Source organism: Penicillium cosmopolitanum, assembly GCF_028827165.1.
Source record: "Penicillium cosmopolitanum strain IBT 29677 chromosome Unknown utg000003l:1.0-3747932.0:1.0-3751027.0, whole genome shotgun sequence".
In the NCBI taxonomy this organism is placed as follows: domain Eukaryota; kingdom Fungi; phylum Ascomycota; class Eurotiomycetes; order Eurotiales; family Aspergillaceae; genus Penicillium; species Penicillium cosmopolitanum.
The window spans coordinates 1,551,103-1,572,185 of NW_026622673.1; the positions used below are offsets into that span (position 1 = coordinate 1,551,103).

General features: G+C 49.5%; 10 protein-coding genes across 10 annotated transcripts; 7 read left to right on the forward strand and 3 right to left on the reverse strand.

Moving 5' to 3' along the window:
• Positions 1-42: 42 nt before the first annotated feature.
• Positions 43-842, forward strand: N7509_000624 (ETC complex I subunit; the record flags this gene model as incomplete). The annotated part of the gene is made up of 3 exons (XM_056625261.1): positions 43-269; positions 356-466; positions 533-842. 3 exons carry the CDS (start codon positions 43-45, stop codon positions 840-842), a joined length of 648 nt encoding a protein of 215 aa, XP_056493843.1.
• A 762-nt stretch (positions 843-1,604) lies between these two features.
• N7509_000625 (uncharacterized protein) lies at positions 1,605-1,930 on the forward strand (the record flags this gene model as incomplete). Its single annotated transcript, XM_056625262.1, has 2 exons — positions 1,605-1,614; positions 1,686-1,930. The coding sequence occupies 2 exons, from the start codon at positions 1,605-1,607 to the stop codon at positions 1,928-1,930; spliced, it is 255 nt and encodes an 84-aa protein (XP_056493844.1).
• A 672-nt stretch (positions 1,931-2,602) lies between these two features.
• N7509_000626 (uncharacterized protein) lies at positions 2,603-2,827 on the forward strand (the record flags this gene model as incomplete). Its single annotated transcript, XM_056625263.1, has 1 exon — positions 2,603-2,827. The coding sequence occupies one exon, from the start codon at positions 2,603-2,605 to the stop codon at positions 2,825-2,827; it is 225 nt and encodes a 74-aa protein (XP_056493845.1).
• A 246-nt stretch (positions 2,828-3,073) lies between these two features.
• N7509_000627 (uncharacterized protein) lies at positions 3,074-3,400 on the reverse strand (the record flags this gene model as incomplete). The annotated part of the gene is made up of 1 exon (XM_056625264.1): positions 3,074-3,400. The coding sequence occupies one exon, from the start codon at positions 3,398-3,400 to the stop codon at positions 3,074-3,076; it is 327 nt and encodes a 108-aa protein (XP_056493846.1).
• Positions 3,401-5,652: 2,252 nt separating this feature from the next.
• N7509_000628 (deoxyhypusine monooxygenase) lies at positions 5,653-6,771 on the forward strand (the record flags this gene model as incomplete). The annotated part of the gene is made up of 2 exons (XM_056625265.1): positions 5,653-6,140; positions 6,252-6,771. 2 exons carry the CDS (start codon positions 5,653-5,655, stop codon positions 6,769-6,771), a joined length of 1,008 nt encoding a protein of 335 aa, XP_056493847.1.
• A 214-nt stretch (positions 6,772-6,985) lies between these two features.
• N7509_000629 (DNA-directed RNA polymerase I core subunit RPA12) lies at positions 6,986-7,473 on the reverse strand (the record flags this gene model as incomplete). Its single annotated transcript, XM_056625266.1, has 3 exons — positions 6,986-7,004; positions 7,067-7,298; positions 7,359-7,473. 3 exons carry the CDS (start codon positions 7,471-7,473, stop codon positions 6,986-6,988), a joined length of 366 nt encoding a protein of 121 aa, XP_056493848.1.
• A 476-nt stretch (positions 7,474-7,949) lies between these two features.
• N7509_000630 (putative sister chromatid cohesion protein Mis4) lies at positions 7,950-13,551 on the forward strand (the record flags this gene model as incomplete). The annotated part of the gene is made up of 4 exons (XM_056625267.1): positions 7,950-8,100; positions 8,203-8,392; positions 8,495-8,631; positions 8,696-13,551. The coding sequence occupies 4 exons, from the start codon at positions 7,950-7,952 to the stop codon at positions 13,549-13,551; spliced, it is 5,334 nt and encodes a 1,777-aa protein (XP_056493849.1).
• Positions 13,552-14,398: 847 nt separating this feature from the next.
• N7509_000631 (putative NADH-ubiquinone oxidoreductase 64 kDa subunit) lies at positions 14,399-16,658 on the forward strand (the record flags this gene model as incomplete). Its single annotated transcript, XM_056625268.1, has 4 exons — positions 14,399-15,779; positions 15,842-16,108; positions 16,190-16,573; positions 16,642-16,658. 4 exons carry the CDS (start codon positions 14,399-14,401, stop codon positions 16,656-16,658), a joined length of 2,049 nt encoding a protein of 682 aa, XP_056493850.1.
• A 978-nt stretch (positions 16,659-17,636) lies between these two features.
• N7509_000632 (glucose-induced degradation complex GID8) lies at positions 17,637-18,891 on the reverse strand (the record flags this gene model as incomplete). Its single annotated transcript, XM_056625269.1, has 3 exons — positions 17,637-18,158; positions 18,383-18,578; positions 18,812-18,891. The coding sequence occupies 3 exons, from the start codon at positions 18,889-18,891 to the stop codon at positions 17,637-17,639; spliced, it is 798 nt and encodes a 265-aa protein (XP_056493851.1).
• A 401-nt stretch (positions 18,892-19,292) lies between these two features.
• Positions 19,293-21,069, forward strand: N7509_000633 (uridine kinase family protein; the record flags this gene model as incomplete). Its single annotated transcript, XM_056625270.1, has 8 exons — positions 19,293-19,463; positions 19,519-19,646; positions 19,725-19,869; positions 19,926-19,968; positions 20,025-20,138; positions 20,197-20,238; positions 20,294-20,525; positions 20,586-21,069. The coding sequence occupies 8 exons, from the start codon at positions 19,293-19,295 to the stop codon at positions 21,067-21,069; spliced, it is 1,359 nt and encodes a 452-aa protein (XP_056493852.1).
• Between the last annotated feature and the right edge of the window lie 14 nt (positions 21,070-21,083).

A 21,083-nucleotide genomic window follows, 5' to 3' on the forward strand; every position in this document is an offset into this window, starting at 1 on the left:
TGCTCATCCTCCACTCCCCACTCCTTCACCCCTCCGTCTACAATGTCGCTCCTTCGAGTTGGTGGCGCCGTTCGCCTCGGTGCGACTCGTCTGGCTGCTCCCGTCAATGCCCGTTTCGTCTCCGGCCCTTCCGACCAGGTCAAGACCAGCCACGCCGATGTTCCTACCACCACCAAGCACGGCGACACCTTGATCAACAAGCAGACTCCCTCCCAGGCTCTGGCTCGTCACCAGCCCGATTATGAGGCTACTATCGATCACGGTACCTCGTACGTATTTTCACCATTGGTCCCGAACCCGAGTCCAACCCCGAGCGCAAAACCCTTTGGCTAACCACCATCCTTCTTTTACGCAGACAATACTCCCCGGTTCCCAAGCGCGTGATGGATGGCAGTGAGCCCGGCACCACTCTGCCAGCCGCTGTCCTTTCCGGCGCTCCTACCGATCTCCAGGCCCGCACTGTCCGGTATGCAATCCTTTAAATTGGCCGACGCAGGCACATATATAGCCCACAAGCTAACAGTCCGCACAGCATCTACCGCCCCGCGAAGCCCGCTTCTCAATCCGGTACCTGGCACTCTCACCACTGGCGCATGGACTGGGATATCCTGCAGAGGGGTCACCGCTGGGAGAACCCGCTGATGGGATGGCAGTCGTCCGCCGATGGCATGCAGGGCACCAACATCAAGTTCAACTCTAAGGAGGATGCCATTGCTTTTGCCCAGAAGCAGGGATACGAATACTTCGTTCAAGAGCCGAATGAGCGCCGCTTCGTCCCCAAGGCTTATGCCAACAACTTCCTTTACGAGAACAGGAAGCTCAAGCACATCAAGACCAAATGATTGTGTTCTCGATGTATCATGTACATATTTATTGCGAATTTTCTCTTTTCCTTTGATCAAAATCAGATTCATTCAAAGCACGTAACTCATGCCTTCAAACCTGAACACGTCTTGTTCTTGTGGGGGGTTGATTAGTGCCGAGGGCAGATCTCGGCTGTTCTGGGTACGACACAATTGTGTCCTCTGCATTTAGTTAACAAGGTTATGCCTAGGGAATCGTTGACTCTAGTTCTGCCTCTGAACATATGCAAATTACTAGTAGTCAGTTCGGCTTTTATTCGTTTCGACGACCAGATCGCATTGGATAGTATAGTTTCTTACCTTTTTTGGAAATCCGACTCGAAATCCATCAGCTCTCCAGATCTGCCTTTGTCATCCATGGATCTTTACTAGAGATACTACTAGACATAAATCCCTCCAAGGATCGAAAATACCATTTTAGCACACTAAACCATATTCCAATAGAACACAACACACGGTTAACTTTCGTCGTTCCCGAGCCCCACGACAACGAGATATGGTCGATGATGCGCTCACCAGCTCGGTAGCCTATGACAATAAAGTCGCCCCTTCACATCCCCATTGTCCATTATAAAACCTTGAAATGACATAGACATTCCACTATTTCCTCCGAATATTTAACTGCTGCGCTGCGGAAGCTACAACCTCCTTTTTTCGAAGCAATTGCACAATACTACCAAAAACAATCCGATAAAATCATCCCTCTTTCAACAAAATTAATAAGTGAGCACAGTAGACAATATGTCCGACCGTGAGTCACTGCTCCCACAAGATTGGTCTGCCCCCTTATTGGATTCAGTTCCAAATGCCAACTATTTGCAGAGTCCAAAGCTCCTCCGCCCCATGAACACGAGGGCTTCTTCGACCGAATCCTCCATCACCACATGGGGAAACAGACCGAAGAGACAATGAAGGATCATCATGAAGATCGCGATAACCAGGAAGATTATCATAAAGACTCGGAGGATGGAACGAAGAAGGAAAGTGAGAGGGATAAAATGAAGAATTACTTGCATGAGGATGAGGAACTTGAAGAGGAGGGTCAGACTTATGCTGGATTGATGTAGGGAATGCAGTACAGTTGGGCAAGAAATATTCAAGTTTGCTGTCATGAAATTCCTATACTCCAAGAGGATTGTATCATTTTATCTACCTAGGTATATATGTTCATAAACCACCGTGATGATCGTCCGCCATCAGCACCTACTGGCAGCGTTTCGGTTGGATTTCCGGACTTTCGCGGTATTTTAGACCACCATGCACAGAGCATATGGGGAATTTGAAACAACAGTTGATTGCTCCGATATCACGCCAGCCAGCTTTCTCAACAAAGTTCTATTTCTTTTACAGGTTACAAGAAGAACGAGGAACTGAAGAATATTCAAGATAAATAAAGCTATATAATCCCGGCTTTAGAGTATAGTAGAGCACCACGGAGAACAGGGTCAAAGATCCAGATGGATAGGAATTTAGTATAATTGCAGACTGTGTGAACCTCAACTTCGAAAGTTTGATTCAGGCTGCTGAATAGATGGGGTCTCAGATAGACCCGGGGTGTAAGAACATCGCAGAGATGACGAGAGTTTCCATTGCCTATGGGTTCGTCTGTATGTCCAGATGTTCTGTCATATAATGTACGCTGAGTTCTCGTGTAGTTTTGAACCAATGACGACATGTAAGCTCATCGCATTGATGTCCTCCATTAGGGGACATTTGGTCCACCAAATTATGTTCCAGAAATGGGTGATCTGCCGGATAAAGGTGTCGAGACTGTCGGAGTTGACATGGGAACCATTGGAGATGAAATTGGAACCGCCGGGGACGATATGGGGTATGCTGGAGAGAAATTCGGAGACGATGAGAGGACTGGGTATGTTGATGATGAAAGTGATGTAGATGTCGAGAATGCTGGTGTGGTTGGTGTGGGAATCTGTAAGGTTCGTTTGGGAGCTAGCTTGGGGTAGCTTGCTTGGAGGGAACTCGCTTAGGGGAAGTGTTCTTGATCTTAACAAAGAAGTTAAGAAAAGCCTCAGTGCCTCTGAAGAGCACCGAGGCTGGATTCCAGGACCTGGATGATGTTCTGGCAGTAATTCGGGGCTTGTGGTCAAGTTCTGATATACTTTGAGCGACAGTATAGAAGATACGGCAGGTGGAAGCTGGGATAAAGTAGAATGGTCTTGCTGTACTGCAGGTGATGCCTGTGCCTAAGACTAGGGCTGCGATACGTCAATGGCAGTGACCAAATCTGTAGACAATAGATTTCCTGATGAGGAAGATGCTGAAGCTGGGGCCCAAGGCCCTGTGGGTTGTTGCTGTAGAGGATCTGGGTCCGTGACAAAGCTCTCGGATGCTTCAAGTCCTTGTATGTTGAGACCTGGGTCCTGGATGTCGATCGGTATAGCCGGGTCAGAGTTGAAATATGGCTCATTTGCATCATGTCGATTAACCTTGACTCGATGAATCCATATTTCCACAAGTATATTGCCAATATAATCATCTGTGATACCATGCTCGAATGTTCGAGAATGATTGGCCATTATTCAGAACAACTCCCGAGAAACCAATAAAATCGACTCTTGCGGAAGCATCAGCAAATCCTCGCAACTACCTCGCCGGACATCGTGGCTGGAGGGATCTATGATTTGGAGTTCAGATCGTTCGGTGAGTTTCTTCAAGTAGGCAACGTAAGTTCCTTGTATAAGGAACTGGTCCCGGTTAAGGTTCAGACTTCTCCCTCTGCCGTTGAGCCTAGCTAGAAGTGGATGGTCTGGAAAAAGCCAGCGAAGCTGACGTTTCTCATCGTGTAGTATCTGCTGAAGAATCACACTGAGTGGGATATAGGGAAGCTGTTCGGTTCGAATTGCATTAATCAAAACCTTATGTCACTGGACATAGGAAAACTGGAAGTTCTCTGGCGGTATTGGAGGGACTTGACCGGTCGGCGCTGTCAGGGAACGCATTTAAGACTCGTGAGAATGGTTTCTTTCGAATTCTGTCGGGAAGGTCTCGCTCAAGCATGCCCCGGATTATCGATGCTTTAATCCTGTTGCAAAACTGAAGGCCCGGAGGCTTGAGTTTCCCGGCTGCCCTTTCGTCCCGGATCTTCGCGAATATTTTTTTTTCTTGAGTTTCTTTAGAAGAACTTCTTGGAACTTTTTGACATGCTGTGCGGGAGTATTTAATGCAAATATCTGCTGAGTGCGCAGAAATCATCCATAACTGTGGATGCACAAAGTTGGGGGCCAGCATTCTGGCCATAACTGATCCGGATCGACTCCGTAACCCATCCATGCAGCAACCCAAAAGTTGGTTCGATAGTTGTGCTGGACTATGTTAGTATATACAGAAAAAAGATCAAAGGGGGTTCCACAAACTCAGAATTTTGGCATCACAGGAAGCTTTTCCAGCTTTCGATGACCGTTTTCTTATGCGCCGATGCCGCTGAGCTTATTGGCATTTCGGCTTTTTGAAATTATGCAACCACATTCTGTAAATCTTCTTTTGGGATATACTCGAAGCTCTTGGTTCTTTCGTAGAAGAAAGGCTTTGTTCCGCGGCGAGGAGGGGGCATTGCAACCCGCGAGTCAGTATGTTGGATATTCGTGATATCCTAGAGCACTGGTCGTGCCTCGCGTGGAGGTCCAGGGGTTAGGTCTGCATTATGTCCGCGGCTGCAGAATCCATCAACCTCAGTAGCGATTAAAGTAGACAAGGGAAAATGAATGTCATGGTCTCCGAGTGAGTAGGAAATACTCTAGGAGTCAACTAGCTCCCCGGAGATGGAAAAGGATGTCAACGAGAGGATGAAAGATAATGATTAGAAGCAGAAGTGGATGTGGATGTGGATGTAGAAGAAGAATTACGAGAAGGTATTGGGGCGAGGGAGGGGAATATTGAAGGGAAGGTGGGAAGGAGTGATAGATATAATACTAGTAGTAAGTCACCCCCCCCCCCCTTCCTCAATGTAATGAAATAATCGACTTGAAAAACTTACGTTGAAATGATGAAATTCTTGTAGACACATACGTACGGCGCTCGATAAGCGCAGGGGGGGTCAGTAGTTGTATACATAGGTATTTTATAAAGTTTCCAAGCCCTTGTTGACCAGCCTGGTCTCCACGTTCCTAAGGTGAACTACTAGTAACTACCCAAAATAGAATAGGTTGGCTACTTTATTCCACCTTAGGTAGCTACTAGTCTATCATTAGAAGGCAGTCAAAAATAGTGGGCAATAAGATGTTAGAAACTTTTGCAACACTACTGTAAAATACCTCTGTATACTAGTACTCCGTACAACTACTGACCACCCTCCGCCTACAGAGCGCCGTAATGGTCTTTCTGCAGCTACTAGTATCTTGGGAATTTTTTATTTTTATTTTTCTACTCACCAGAGTCCTAATTGGAAGTAGCTCTCTTTTCTCGCATTAACCAAAATCTGGGGGCAAGGGTTGAGAAGGTTACTGAGGCGGCGATTGAAAAGGCATGAAGCAATGAAGCATAAATTCATGATTGATTGATAGGTAGCAAACAGCTCTGTTCCATGAAGGAAGCACCTAAGAGACCCTGTAGGTACTAAGCAGTAGTAGTACTAGTCCACGCGGATCAACACCAACCGAATCGTCCGCCCCGCCGCCCTGGGTGACCCCACTCTAAAAATCGATGATAAGATCTTCCCTCCAACTTTTTCATATCCACCCCTCATTATTCCACTCTCATTCCCTTCCCTCCTCTTCCCTTCCGTTTTTGTTCCTTTTCTTTCTCTATTCTCTATTCTATTGATACCCCCAAAATGGCGCCCGCTGCCACTGAATCCGAAACCGTCGACCAGACGGTCCTGACCCTCCGCAAAGTCCTCGTCTCCGAATCAGAGCCTCTTGCTCGCCGTTTCCGAGCCCTCTTCTCCCTCAAGCACGTCGCTTGCCTCCAGCCTCCTACCGAGCAAACCCTCCCCGCTATCCAAGCGATCGCCGCCGGTTTCGCATCAAAATCCGCACTGTTGAAGCACGAACTGGCCTACTGCCTTGGCCAGACTCTCAACCGCGATTCGGTCTCGTACCTGCAGCATGTTGTCAAGGATGTCGAGGAGGATGCGATGTGCCGTCACGAAGCCGCCGAGGCTCTCGGCGCCCTTGGCTACGATGATAGTCTGGACCTTCTGAAGAAGCTGCGCGACGATGAGAATGAATTGGAGATTATCCGGGAGACTTGCGATATTGCTGTTGACCGTATTGTCTGGGAGAACTCCGAGGAGCGCAAGGCTGAGAAGTTGAAGCCCAGGTATGATCGATCTCTTGATGAGAGCCTTACTTGTCTCTTCTACGGGACAAGGAGGGAAGGAATGCCATGCAGTGCTTTTCAGATTTAACTAATACTTCTATTTCCTTACAGCGATTTCACCTCCATCGACCCTGCTCCTCCAATGCCCCTCCAAGCCAATGAGCCCTGTATCCCCGAGCTGGAGAAGACCCTCCTCGACACCAAACTCCCTCTCTTCCAAAGATACCGCGCGATGTTCGGTCTCCGCGATCTCGCTTCTCCCCCCGACCTTCCCACCGCCGTCGACGCCATCAATGCGCTTGCCAAGGGCCTGAATGACCCCTCTGCTTTGTTCCGCCACGAGATCGCCTTTGTCTTCGGCCAACTCTGCCACCCTGCCTCCATTCCTTGCCTGACCACCTGCTTGAGCAATACCAAGGAGGAAGGTATGGTGCGCCACGAGGCTGCCGAAGCTCTGGGCAGTCTGGGTGACGAGGAGGGTGTCGAGGATACGCTGAAGAAGTTCTTGAATGACCCGGAGCAGGTCGTGCGTGATAGTGTGATTGTGGCTCTGGACATGGCTGAGTTTGAGAAGAATGGTGAAGTTGAATATGCTTTGATTCCGGAGGGAGCTGCTGCCGCTGCGGCATGAAGGAGAGCAGATGAGATGAGACGAGGATTTGAAGCTTTCGATTCAAAGCTTTCGAGATGGGTGAAGATAAAAAAGAATTTTGGATGAATTGATGAATTGAGCACAAACAAAAAAAGTCGTGACGTCGTTATTTTGATATCTCTCTGTTATACAGCCCGAACACATAGACCCGTTTCCCCACATTTGTACATCTTTCCCGTGGATCTTCTTCTTCTTAGTTGTTCTGGGTTTCCCTGCGCAGTGACGGGTGGTTAGCTAAAACAAAGGAGGTTGTTGTGTAGGAGAGATGACATACTTATAACCGCAGACACAGCGGAAGAAGACGGTACTACCTTCATCTGCACTGCGCAGCTGGACGGTGGTGAAGAACATCTCTTTGCGGCCACAACGTTCACAGGTTTTCTCGGTGATAGCTTCGGTCTTGCGATCTTCGGCAGATAGCGTTTGCACGGCGGATCGCTTGGCTCTCAGAGGGGAAGGGAAGGCGGAGGGCTTGGATTCGGAGACAACAGTTTGAGGCACGGTATCTAGGGATTATTAGACTGGAAAGCTCTTTGCGATGGGGTCTTCAGATCTTCTTAGCCCACCTTTGTTCCGAGCGCCGCAGACATCACAGTGTAGAATGGCATTGGCATTGCCGGTGGATTCACGCAGGAGGTTGCCGCAATCCGTGCAGAAAATCAGAGAGCCGATAGCGGACATTGTGAGTAAAAGGGTGTAGAAGCAAATCCTGAATTGACTGGATCCGAATTCAATATCATGAAAGATTGGAGATGGAGATGGAGTATCTTTTTTTTATCGCACGGGCCACTCTGCGATACCCCGGCGGTCAGACGCGGCAGATCTCCGAGTTGTCTCTCCGTCGCGGATGGGAAATGATGCCAGTACTGGCAGTACTGACAGTACCCTAAGGGAAGGTCCAATGATCATCGGAGCTTGCCTAAGGTTCAACTTCAACTCCCACTTCAACTTCCGTTGAGGGCAAGTGCGATGGCGTAGAGTATTTCCTCTTTCAGCAACTGCCATGTCGCTGTGTCGAGTCGTTCCTTCCCTTCCATCTACAACTAGCGCCTTCCCTATTCACCTCATTCATCCACGGTCACGGTCTCGGTCACGTTCATCGGACAAAGACAGGAGCGCCAACGCCAACCTTCGCGCCCGCCCCGTTCTCCTTCATCATGGACCAGAATGGACGCCCGCAGGTTCAGGTCGTCATTAATCCTCATTCACAACCCTCCAATATGGCCTTCATTCCGCAATCCCGTCCACTCTCCGTCGATGAGGCCTTACAGTATTCCTCCATGTCCAGCGCGCCGGTCTTTGGTCTCGGTCAGTCAATCCGAACAATGAACAATGCCTCCTCTCTCCAATTCTCCACAATATACCTATACCTGCGCAAAGAATCCGGTCACTAATCTCCCGCGAATGTAGACTGTATAATCCGTCCGGATGTTGGTCGACCCTCGACGACCACCTCTATAAACCATGTGCTTCAAGCGGGTCGCAACACGTTAAAAGAGCTGGATATAGAAATACAGTCGGGTCAGGATGAATCGAGTCGTTTGGAAACCTCGCGGGAATATCTCCAACAATTGCTAGACGGGGACCAGCTGACCGAATTGTAAGCTCTCTCTCTCTCTCTCTCTCTCTCTCTCTCTCTCTCTCTCTTTCCTCTTAAGGTTGGAACGTATTGGGCTAATCCGATCCTCCTCTTTCCCTGCAGCAAGTTCAAGCTTCCTCCTGCCCTCACTCGCCATCAACCCCTCGACTCTGGCGCCCCCCATGGCCCTCCGACGGGACGCAGTCAGTTAGGCTCTTTCGCGCGGATGATGCTAGACTCGACGGATATAGCCTTCAGATGTGAGACGAAACCACGCCGGAACTTGATTTGAGATGAAGTTGAATTCGGACTGACCAGATATAGATCCCGAGTTATCTTCACCAAAAGTCAAAGCGGAAATCCAGACCCCCGTTCCAAGAACAACTCCGACTTTCAATCATCAGCAGCCAGTGACTCCGAACAATTCGAAACCGCCACCCTCGACGCCAAACCTCTCCTCGAGTGGAGTTTCCGTGGTGATTCCGGTCAAACCTTCCCCCCAGAAATCCGCCCAAAAGCCCAGTGTGAAACAAAAGTGGGATCGCGGCGACGTCGAAATGTCAGGCATCCGACTGAGAGATCAAAAGGCCGAGGCTGATGACGCCCTTCTCAAACTCCAGGACCTCCTTCTGGAAGTATTCGAGGCCGAGGATCAAATTGATCCGGAGGTGACCGTTGCTCCGACATCTGACAGACCGAATCCAACGTTCGTGAATACGAGAGCACTCGAGGTGCATGGCTTGATATTGTCTTCCGATGCCCATAGTAGTCTCCAAAAAGCTATTCGGAAAGTGGCTAGCTTCGACCGATTACCAGACATTCCATCCGACTATCTCAATCGGGTCCAGAAACTGTGTGAAAAATCCATCATTGCTTCACAGGCCCCGGATTTGAGCTTAAATGATCCGTCCAATGAATCGGAAGCACAGCAGTGGCTCTGCAAGGTGGACGATGTGCTGAATGCCATGCTTGCAATTGGCACTCTCTTGCAGACAATGTCTGGAAGACAGACAGAGCGTGATCTTTGCCCCGAAGATCTCATCGAGGCCATCCCGAATGTATTAAACCAGGCCTTTGATCATTGCATAATTCCCGCCGTCGAAGCACGAGCTAATGGCAAGGACGCGGAGCGCTTTGGTTTTTTCTCGGCACATAGACGCTTCATCGGAAGTCTGATCAACCAAAGCAAGAAGGTCCTCACTCTTTTCGCGGACTTCTTGTCCCGAATTGAAGTGTCGGAAGGCACAATCACGGCTGTCGAGTTCTTTGCTGCCAAACTCATCTTCGTCGAGAATGCACATAACGATAAGGACTCAGCCGTCGGTCCTCAAAAGTATGAATCTGCAAGGCGTGGAGCGATGGATGTGCTTGCAAAGATCTTCTCCCGATACCCGGATCAACGCCCATTTATATTGGATGAAATTCTCGTCTCACTTGAGAAACTTCCCTCGACGCGTCAAAGTGCTAGACAGTTCAAGCTTGCAGACGGTAAAAATATCCAACTCCTAACTGCGTTGGTCCTTCAGCTCGTCCAGACCACTGCCTTGGAAGTTCCCCGGGCATCCAAGGCCAAACGAAGGCTCCAAGCACCCGGCAATGGCGATGATGACGAATCTATGGGTGATGGAAATGGGATCAAAAATGAAGTGTCTGATGATGATGATGACGATGATGGCCTCGACGAATCTCTAGAACGCTTGGCTGCCAAGGTCAACCGACTTTACGATAATGCCTCGCGCAGTGCGCAATACATTATAAAATTCATTGTTCAGCGCGCCATGACCTCAACAAAAAGCGGCGATCAGCCATACCGCAACATTCTTGATCTTTTTACCGAGGATTTGATCAACGTTCTTGGATCAACTGACTGGCCGGCTGCTGAGCTACTTCTACGCATCATGGCGTCACACATGGTTGGCATCGCAGATCTTGACAAAAGTCCAGCCACGGCCAAAAGTATGGCCCTCGAACTGTTGGGGTGGATGGGTTCCGCAATTTCCGACCTCATGGCCACGGCTCAGCATATGCTTCCTGCCTTGGACGATTCTGAGAACGAGCTTACCGATTACCTCAAACAACAATTTGAGGACTTTGCTTCTCGCGCCCTTCATCCACAAGATCTTGTTGCTCCAAACGGACCCCATAGGATGGTACTTGAATATCTTGCTCAAACTAAAAATTCCGACTATTCCCAGCTCACGAGTGCACGGGGCTTCTACCTGGCCCAGTGGGCCAAAACTGTCTGCACGCTCTATTACAACGCCGAGGATAATGAGGAATTGGCACACGACGAAACGACTGATGAACTGGTATCCCTCCTTTCTAAATCATTCTCCGATTCACGATGGATGGAAACCCACAAACAATTTGATTCCATTACGAATGTCCAAGGCAGATTTGCCTACATTCTCACCGTCTTGACCTCAAGCTTTGGCAAGGCATTTGACACGATCTTGAAAGTGCTGCTGAACTCAATTGCTAGCGACCAGGCCAAGGTTCGGAGCCGAAGTTTGAAGAGTGTTATTTACATGCTTGAAAAGGATCCAAATCTACTTGATCGAGATACTTCAGTCATGCGAGTCATTCTTCGCTGCACGACGGATGCTTCGCCTATGGTTCGAGACTCTGCGTTGTCTTTGATTGCCAAATGTATTGGGCTCAAACCAAAGCTGGAAGAAGAAGGGTGCCGAAGCATCCTTGCCTGCGCCACCGACCAAACTGCCGGTGTGCGGAAACGCTGCATCGGACTTTTGAAGGATCGTTATCACAAAACCACCCGCCATGAGCTGAAGCTGGCTATCCTCGACAGTTTTCTCCAGCGTACTGGTGATCATGAAGAGAGTGTGGCGACCTTGGCACGTCAAACATTCGAGGAGATTTGGCTGGTTCCATTCCACGAATCAATTGACTCTACCTCCGATGGGCCGAAATTGAAGCTGGCTCTTGGAGAGCAGGTGGGCTTGATTGTGAGCCTTGTTCAGCGCAGCGATTCTGCTCTCGACTCCCTCAGCACCTGTTTGCGAGCTGTGCTCTCCGATAAATCCAAGTCGGCATCTTTGAACTTCAAGGTTTGCAAATCCATGGTCGCAATCATGTTTCAGCGACTCGTCGAAGATGCAGATGCCTCGGGCAAGGAGTTCCAGCAGGCCCTCCTCCAGACAATCACCGTCTTTGCGAAGGCAAATGCGAAACTGTTCAGTCCCGATCAGTTAGAGGCATTGCATCCCTACATTGGCCATCTTGCGACGGCAGACGATCTTTTCATCTTCCGATCGGTTGTGGTCATATATCGCTGTGTCTTGCCGCACCTCTCTTCAGCGCATAACACTCTTCTCAAGGAAGTCCAGAATGACCTTTTCAAGAGTGTGGCCAAGCTTGCCCGCGCTGAGCTGAACGAAGTTATGGCATGTCTCTGGACTATCAATAGCGTCCTGCAAAACACTGATCGATTGGTCAAACTGACGGTGTCGGTTCTGAAGCCATTGCAAGAGTACAAGGGAATAAAGGACTTGTCAACGGAGAAAAATGCCGGAATCTTGGCTCGAGCCAAGAGTTATATTCGAATTGCGGGCTGCGTGGGGCGACACTGTGATCTTGAAGAATACTTCAACCACTTCAAGAAATCTTTCCCGACTTCGACCGGACGTACCGTGGCTGATATCATGGTCGACTTCATTCTCCCTTTCACCCTTTTCTACCAGCCCTTTGAGCTGCGAGTCATGAGTCTCGAGAGCTTGGGTTCTATATGCCAATCTTGGCCTGGTCAGTTTGGCCGAGAGCCAAGTCGAAAGACCTTTGCTCAAGTATTTAAGGAGGATGCTCCTGGCCTACACAACATTGTGCTTCGTTCGTTTGCGGATTTCTTTGCCATTCACGAAGGCAGGTCCGAGAAGTCGGTTATGCCAGCCGCCGAGACCGCTGCCAAGGAGGATTCTACTCGATTGGGCGGGTCACTAAAAGCTAGCGACAACGACGGGGCTGCTGCACTGATTGCTCAACACTTCTTGAAAGACATGCTCAAAGTGGCACAGTCACGACAAGATACTTACGCTCTAACTGCCATTGAACTCATTGCCAGCATCAATCGACAGGGACTTGTGCATCCAAAGGAATGTGCAGGGGTGCTTGTCTCGTTGGAGACCTCGACTGTGCCGGCTATCGCCAAGGTAGCATTTGATACTCACAAAATGCTGCACTCGCAGTACGAATCGATGTTCGAACGAGAGTACATGCGTGCTATCCAAGAAGCATTCTACTACCAGCGTGATATCGTTGGCGACTCCAATGGTGCAACCCCCAGACCCTATGTGGCAAAGCTAGCCCCGCTCTTTGACATCGTTAAAATCAGCAATAGCAAGTACCAGAAGAAATTTCTCTCGAACTTGTGTTCCAAGGTCGACTTTGAGTTGAAGAAACTCGACACTAGTGGAGACCCACCAGAGCATCTCCTGCTATCCCGCTTTATCTCTCAAAACCTGGCATACTTCGATTACGCTCAATTGGCCGAATTGGTGCCCACCATCGCAGCCATAGAGCGCATCGTTTCGTCTACCGGGACCGTCGTTGCTCATGCCATCGAAATGGACATTTTCCCCAGCCCCATCGGGCCCCCAATGATTGAGACTCCAGCCGGCATGGTGGGTCTTGCTACGGAGACGCCAATGCCGACGGCTATGCCTCAACAGGTTGACCCTGCTACGCTAAGGGTATTAGCAACTGCCGCTGCCTCCCTCCTGATGCTTTGGGAAGCACGAACCTACCTGCGGCGCCTTTACAATGTCAGCTCTCATACGAAAGACAAAGAAGGCAAGCCTGCCGCGAAAGAACTCAACAAGCCCGCGAACAAGGCCCACGGAGTCACGGGTGACAGATTCTGGGAAGCCATCACCCGAAACATGGCCGCACTGGACAGTCAAGAATCTATGCTGGCCAAGTGCCGTGAATTTTCGACTCTGCTCGCCATTGACGAGGAGTTCAAGGTGGACCGTGGTGATGATGCTGACGGGGACTTGGACGCTATCGGTGAAGTCGACGATATGCTGGCTACTCCTGGTGGGGCCCGACCTCCGAAGCGCAAGAGCTCTGTCTCCAGTACTGGATTCAATAAGCGGCCGAAGAGTCGTAAGGACTCTGTTGGCAAGAAGAGGTCTAGCCATGAGCCCGATGAACCTTGGGATTAATGAATGGATCGAATATGGAGTCTTCGATGAAATGATCGGTGCGATCTAAATTCCCTTTTTTTCTTCTTTTTTCCTGGAGCATGGAGGTCATACATTTTCTCTTTCTGTTTTAATTGCATATCAGGCGAGGCTGGCGTTGACTTTTCTTTTCTTTATTTCCTTTCTCTTTTTATTTTACATGATGGTATTTATGAGGATCTTTAAGACGGGTGGCTGGTTGATGTGATACATCGTCCTATTTTTTTTCGTTTTCTTTTTTTTTCTCTCTTCTTTTCTTCTCCGATTCATGTTATGCATCATGCGGCGCTGTCGGGGCGGTTCTCTTGCTTCTTTGCTTGTGTGGGGCTGCTAGGCCGGATTTCCTCGAGCTTCACCTTATCTTCCGTTTGATGTATATAATAGAAAGAATCAATATCACCTTTACCCTTAAATACTACCATACCCATCACGAATATCACGAATATCACCAGTCTACGGAGTGTTTAGTCCCGTTCTCCTTATCTTCCTCACCGACGCTGTTTTCTGTTTAGGGCTGCTTTCGGGCGTGCCGGTTTCCGGCCCACGTGATTGCCAACATGACGTCGACTGAGTTGGCGCCGCGAATGTCCGCGATGTTCCTGGCATCTGGACCATCTTTTTCCTCTTCCACGTACTCTCTCTTGTACCTTTTGTCTTTACATACGTCCATTGCGTTCTGAGGTCGTTCGCTTCATATGTATAGGGCTCCGCTGTGAGATCTGCCTTATCTTTCCTTGGCATACGTTGATCTCCCCGGGCTCCAGCTCCAGCTGCAGCTGCAGCGACAGCAACAGCTCCTTCAGATAGACGGTACTTCCTGCTGCCCAGCATGAGCGCGGCGTTGTTTCGGATTCGACCGGGCGGCCCCGCGCTGAAGGCGATTGGGGAATTCTCAGCTAGAGTGAATGCCCCCAAACAGCCATTGACAGCCAGGATTATCCCGCTCTCGCGATCCTTGCAAACCACCACCCGCCGCCTTCCGCTGCAACAGCAACATCAACAACGAAATGCATTTTTCACCCCGGTCTCGAAAGTCGCCATTCCAATCCGATTCAAATCCGACGATGCGTCTACATCTGCATCTGCCACCACTACTGCCGCAGCCGATGCTGCTGCTGCTGCCGTCCCTCCCAAGGCCCGATCCCGCGCTGCTCGGATATTGTCCAAGGTCTTCACGTTCTGCGGTTTCTTCGTCATCACTTCCGGAGTAATTGTCGCCGGATTCTTCATCTACGATGCTAGCACCTATCGCGAATCGTCTACTGCGGAGGATATCCCTATCTCGGAATTAGCCCTGAACCCGCGCCGCGGCGGACCGAAGAACCTCCCGATAGCGGATTTCCTGGTCGGCGACTACGACTCGGAATCGATGCTGGAACAAAAGGATAAACCACGTCTTGTGATTCTCGGAACGGGTTGGGGCAGTATTGCTTTGCTGAAAAACTTGAATCCTGGAGATTACCACGTTACTGTTGTTTCGCCGACGAATTACTTCCTCTTTACGCCGATGCTGCCGTCCGCTACGGTGGGCACATTGGGTCTTCGATCGCTGGTTGAACCTGTTCGTCGGATTATCGAGCGTGTTAATGGTCATTTCCTCAAGGCTTCTGCGACGGATGTGCATTTCTCTGAGAAATTGGTCGAGGTTTCGCAGGTTGGAAGGGACGGTCAGCAGAAGAGCTTCTATCTGCCGTACGACAAGCTTGTTGTTGGCGTTGGCTGCGTGACGAATCCTCATGGTGTCAAGGGTCTGGAGAATTGCAATTTTCTGAAGACTATTGACGATGCGCGCCAGATTAAGAATAAGGTTCTGGAAAATATGGAATTGGCTTGTCTGCCCACTACGACTGATGCGGAGCGTCGTCGACTGCTCTCCTTTGTGATTTGTGGTGGCGGACCTACCGGTGTTGAATTCGCAGCTGAATTGTTCGACCTGCTGAATGAGGACCTCCTGTACTCTTTCCCGCGTATTGTTCGGAATGAGATCTCTGTTCATATTATTCAGAGCCGGACTCATATCCTGAATACTTATGATGAGGCTCTGTCCAAATACGCTGAGGGTCGCTTTACTCGTGATGGTGTTGAGGTTCTGACCAATGCCCGTGTCAAGGAAGTGCAACCGGATAAGGTTCTCTTCAGCCAGGTTGAGGATGGAAAGACTATTGTCAAGGAAATTCCTACTGGATTCTGCTTATGGTCAACTGGTGTTGGTAAGTGCTACGACCAGACCAACCCATTAACGAACTACGCACAATACTAACACATCCCCAAGCCCGCGCCGAAATCTGCGAAACTCTCTCAAAGAAACTAGAAGGCCAAAACAACAAACACGCCATCGAAACCGACTCCCACCTCCGCATAATCGGCGCACCGCTCGGCGACGTCTACGCCATCGGCGACTGCTCCACCGTTCAAAACAACCTCGCCGAAAACATCATCCGCTTCCTCCGCACAATCGCCTGGGAGAAAGGCCAAAACCCCGAAAAGGTGCACCTAACCTTCTCCGAATGGACCGACGTCGCAAACAGAGTGAAGCGCCGTTTCCCCAAGCAACCAACCATCTCCGCCGTCTGGACCGCCTCTTCATGCAATACGACATAGACCACTCCGGCACCCTGAGACTACGGCGAACTCTCCGAACTCCTCCACCAAATCGACACAAAGCTCACCTCCCCTCCTGCGACCGCCCAGCGCGCTAACCAGCAGGGCGTGTATCTGGGACAGAAGTTGAGCAAGATCGCCGCGGCCTTGCCCGGTCTTAAGGCTAATCAGATTGACTACGGTGACCTTGATGAGGCGGTCTACCGCGCTTTCAAGTATAGACATCTCGGAAGCTTGGCTTATATTAGTAATGCGGCTATCTTTGATTTCGGCGGGATGAGCTTTAGCGGTGGTGTTATTGCCATGTATCTCTGGCGCAGTATTTACTTTGCTGAGAGTGTTAGCTTCCGGACTCGTTGTATGTTGGCTATGGATTGGGCTAAACGGGCTTTCTTTGGAAGAGGTATGTTTCTCCTTCCCCTATCCCGGGGGTAATGTGAGTTTCGATTTGACTAACGATTCTTTTATCAGACCTCATGAGCTTCTAAATCTAACTTCATACATTGATCTTGTACCCATGGATGTGATGGGTGCCCTGTTGTATTTCCCTTTGTTTTTTTCTCTCATATCGAGCTTGAGGCTTTGAAACGACTTTCTATTTCTTTTTTTCCCATTTATTCTTCCATTTATACCGTTTTCGCTGGCTTAGATGTCATTTTTGGCCTTGAGTACTGCTACCATTGTATCTTGCATCCATGGAGGATCGGATCGGACCAAACTGAACTGAACTGACTCCAGGGCTCATGGTGGATTCGCTGCCGTTTGTTAGCTTTTTTTTTTCTGTGTACTGTGTCTGCCTATACTAGTACGCATCATCAGCTTCTCCTTTTAAAATCTTCCATTTGTCTCGACTGCGCATGCATATTTCATCGGATTGGATTTGCTTACATTCGTTCGTTGGCTACATGAGATGACATGGCTGCTGGCTTGAATACAGAGCAGATTGAAAACACTACTCGTATAACTTGGCTTGTATCCGAATATTGGAAACATTATGCTTAATAGGATGCGTAGATAGGTACTAGTAGGTGTCGCTCGGTCAAGGAGTATTGCAGATACTACGTAGGCAGACGGCTGTTGACATTGAACAGTGCTCGACTCTGACCAGGAGGGATCATTTCAGGCGCTTGACCACTGGATGAAGAGAGTAAGGTCTGGGTCGATGATTCGCTCCGGCTGGGCGACAGCAAAGGACTTTCGGTTTTTCAAGAGAGCTACGAATGCATGGCAATTTACTTTGGGAAAGATGTGTAAAATCACAGATGACTGTGCATCAGAAATGTATTAGAAGTAGAAAGGTAAACCCCTTTAGAACTCCATCAAAGAAACAATGTTCGTACCCCTAGCGCCTCGCTAAAAATCCACAAGCAGAAGCCAGCTGTGCAGTTAGAAAGAAGAAAAAAATCGAGAGAGCAAAGCCTAGCCGACCTGGGCAGGCCACAGTAAGACGGAGAAATCAAAGATCATCATGAGATCATAGGGTCAACGTCGCCATTGTTTGACATGACAGCGTCACTAGCTCCATTGCTAGTACCATTATTGGCATTGGAATTACGGGTACTGTCGTGAGTCTCGTTGATCAGACCGATATCCAGTTTATCAGGGATATCCTTCTTAGTCTCGCGAGCTTTGTTCTCTGCGAAAGCGCGGAGCTTAACCAGGCCACGCAGGCGTGCCTCTTTACGAGCGCCTTGGTTCTCGAGAATTGCCTCGTTGACTCGCGTCGCGATGTCCTTACGTAGAGCTGGGTCAAGGAGGGAGGCAAGACCGGGTGCCAGGTTGTCACTGGGGAAGATCAGGAGTGCGAGAGTCCGCTCCAAGTCCTCTAGGAACTGTGGATTGGTTGGAGCTCGCGGGGCTAGTTGCGACGTCGCAAACTCCAGGGCTGGGCTGATGTCGCCGTTGGGAGTGGAGGTGCAGGTGCGGATTAGTTCAATCAACTGCAGGCGCAGAAGGGCGAAGTGGAGGGATTGATTTTCATCCAGGATCTGATTCATCTCGTTAGCCTTGGCACTTTGGAAAAAAATTTGCAATGTGCTTTGGTGAAAATTTGAGATGTGAATTTTGCTCATACTGAGGACTGAAGATGTTTGTTTTTCCCCAACTCCCGGAGGGTGTGTAGGAGTGGTGCATGAAACATTATAATCATAGCAAGATGGGGGAAATGGCGGGAATGGTTGACGGTGCAAGTGGAAAGGGAGGAAAGTCTTACCTGAGGGTTCAGTTCATTGATCTTCTCAATCGCCAGCTGGATATTACCCGAGTGGATGGCAGTCCGTATCTCAACCCGTTCCTGGATCGAATCAAGATCCGTCTGGAGTTGGACATTGGCCTCGATCGCAAATTTCTTCGCAGCACTGGGGTATCCGTTGGTGATGAGGTAGTCCATAACCAGATAGTTAATGTCACTGCAGTTCACTATTAGCAAACTGTTTGCCAAAGCATGTGTGATATGACAATAAGATGAGAATGGGCAAGCAGTTCAGATAGACAAGTCAATAGTTTCTCCTCAGCGATTTTCAGAGAGATTCCCAACTTGATTTTCAAGATGCATCATATCAAGGGCAGACCGACTCAGGGCAACCGAGTGGTCGAGTGTAGAGGGGGAGGTGAAAGGATATGCCGGAGGAAGGCGACTCACGTCTTGGATGGCTTGACCTCGTCAACCTTCCGCTCGAACTGGTGCCATGGTGGCGTAGCCGTCGAGGGAGTGCGAGACATCTGTGCGGTTTGTTAAACCAAAAATAACCACGAGCGAGAAGACACGCCGGGCATTCATACAAGATTAGCAGACATTGCTGAGGAAACAGCTAGCTGCGAGAATGTAGAAGCTATCCGTGAAGCTCAAGAGCGGCCCAAGAGACGACGGCCATGGAGAAAAGGCTGAACGCTGGAAGTAGGAAATGATCTGAAGCTGGAAGAGATGAAGAAGAAGAAGAGAAAAGTTGGAAGCTCCCGCGGGTGCAGAAAAAGTGAAAAGTGACTTCTGCTTAGTCATTCGCAAGCGAACGGATCCCGCGCTAAGCCCAATCCAATCTACCACTCCTCGCCCTCGAGAGACAACAAGTTTGCGTTCCAGTGTGCCCCAGTGTGTCTCCTGGCGTGAACAAAGAACAGGGGCCATGGAATCGATTTCTCCCTTTCATTCTCTCACCCAGGGGGTGAACTACTCGCCACCATGGCAGGATCTGAGCATCATCGGTATCGCTGGTTGCTCGGGCTCGGGTAAAACCTCGGTCGCTATGGAGATTGTCAAGTCTCTGAATTTGCCTTGGGTTGTAATTTTGTCGCTGGTATGACCTACAAAGTCTAGAGGGAGAAAATTGCATCTCTAACATGTAGTTGCAGGATTCCTTCTACAAATCGTTGAGTCCCGAGGAACACCGCCAAGCTCATGCAAATCAATATGATTTCGACTGTCCAGACGCATTTGATTTTGATGTTCTGGTCGATACCCTCAAAGACTTGAAGCAGGGGTGAGTTGTAGGGTGGTGTATCTGCTGTCAAGAAGAATGATTTTGTGCTGGTTGATCTGACCAGAATCTATTTGACAGCAAGAAAGCCCACATCCCAGTGTACTCCTTTGCAGAGCACCAGCGTCAACCTCAGACGACAACTCTCTATTCCCCGCGTGTCATTGTCTTTGACGGTATTCTGGCGCTGCACGACCCCCGCATCGTCGACCTCCTTGATGTCAAGGTGTGTTTAGCTGCTTATTTTCGCGGTTGAGTCTTGACTAAACTTACCCCACTTAGATATTCGTCGAAGCCGATATGGACGTCTGCTTGGGCCGCCGCAGTAGGTGCTCCACGCTGTATCTCTCATAAATAGAACTAACCTTGAGACGAATGTAGTTCTCCGCGATGTCCGCGATCGAGGTCGTGATATCGAGGGCATCATCAAACAGTGGTTCGCATTTGTGAAGCCTTCATACACCAAATACGTGGACGCTCAACGGCAGGTTTCGGGTATGATTGGAATGATTTTATTTCCTTTCAAATTGTAAAAAGCTAATGGCACCCCCAGATATCATCATCCCTCGTGGAATTGAGAACTTGACTGCTATCGGTAGGTGGTCTCGTGACACCCTTCCAACTCCGGCTCTCACCCTAACTCTCCTCAGATATGGTCGTCAAGCATATCCAACGTAAGCTCGAAGAGAAGTCTGAACAGCACAAGGAGGTTCTTCGTAATCTCGGACTTATCGCCGCCAAGGTTGAACTGCCACCGAACGTACATGTGATGTCCTCGACGCCCCAATTCGTGGGCATGAACACCATCCTGCAAACTCCCGAAACCCAGCAGGACGACTTTGTCTTTTACTTTGACAGACTCGCCTCGATCTTGATTGAAAAGTATGTTTTCACTTCCTTGTTGTTGGGACTTTGCTAATCTTGTATCGTGTAATTCTCTAGGGCCCTAGACATGTCGCCATATACGCCGACCACTGTGGAGACTCCCCAGGGTAACAAGTACCAGGGACTGAATCCCAACGGCATCGTGTCCGCAGTTGCTATTCTACGCGGTGGCTCTTGTCTGGAAACAGCCTTGAAGCGAACCATCCCGGATTGCATCACTGGTCGGCTTTTGATCCAGACAAACGAGAACAGCCAAGAGCCAGAACTTCACTACCTGAAAGTTCAGCCAGGAATTGAAGATCACTCCATGGTCATGCTATTGGACCCACAAATGGCCAGTGGTGGAGCTGCACTCATGGCTGTTCGGGTCTTGATTGACCATGGGGTACAAGAGGAGCGCATTGTCTTCGTTACCTGTGCCGCCGGAGAAACAGGACTGAAGCGATTGACGGCGGTGTACCCTAAGATCAAGGTTGTGGTTGGTCGGATCGAGAACGAGGCTGAGCCTCGATGGATGGAGAAGCGCTACTTTGGTTGCTAGTGTGTTCTCGCGAG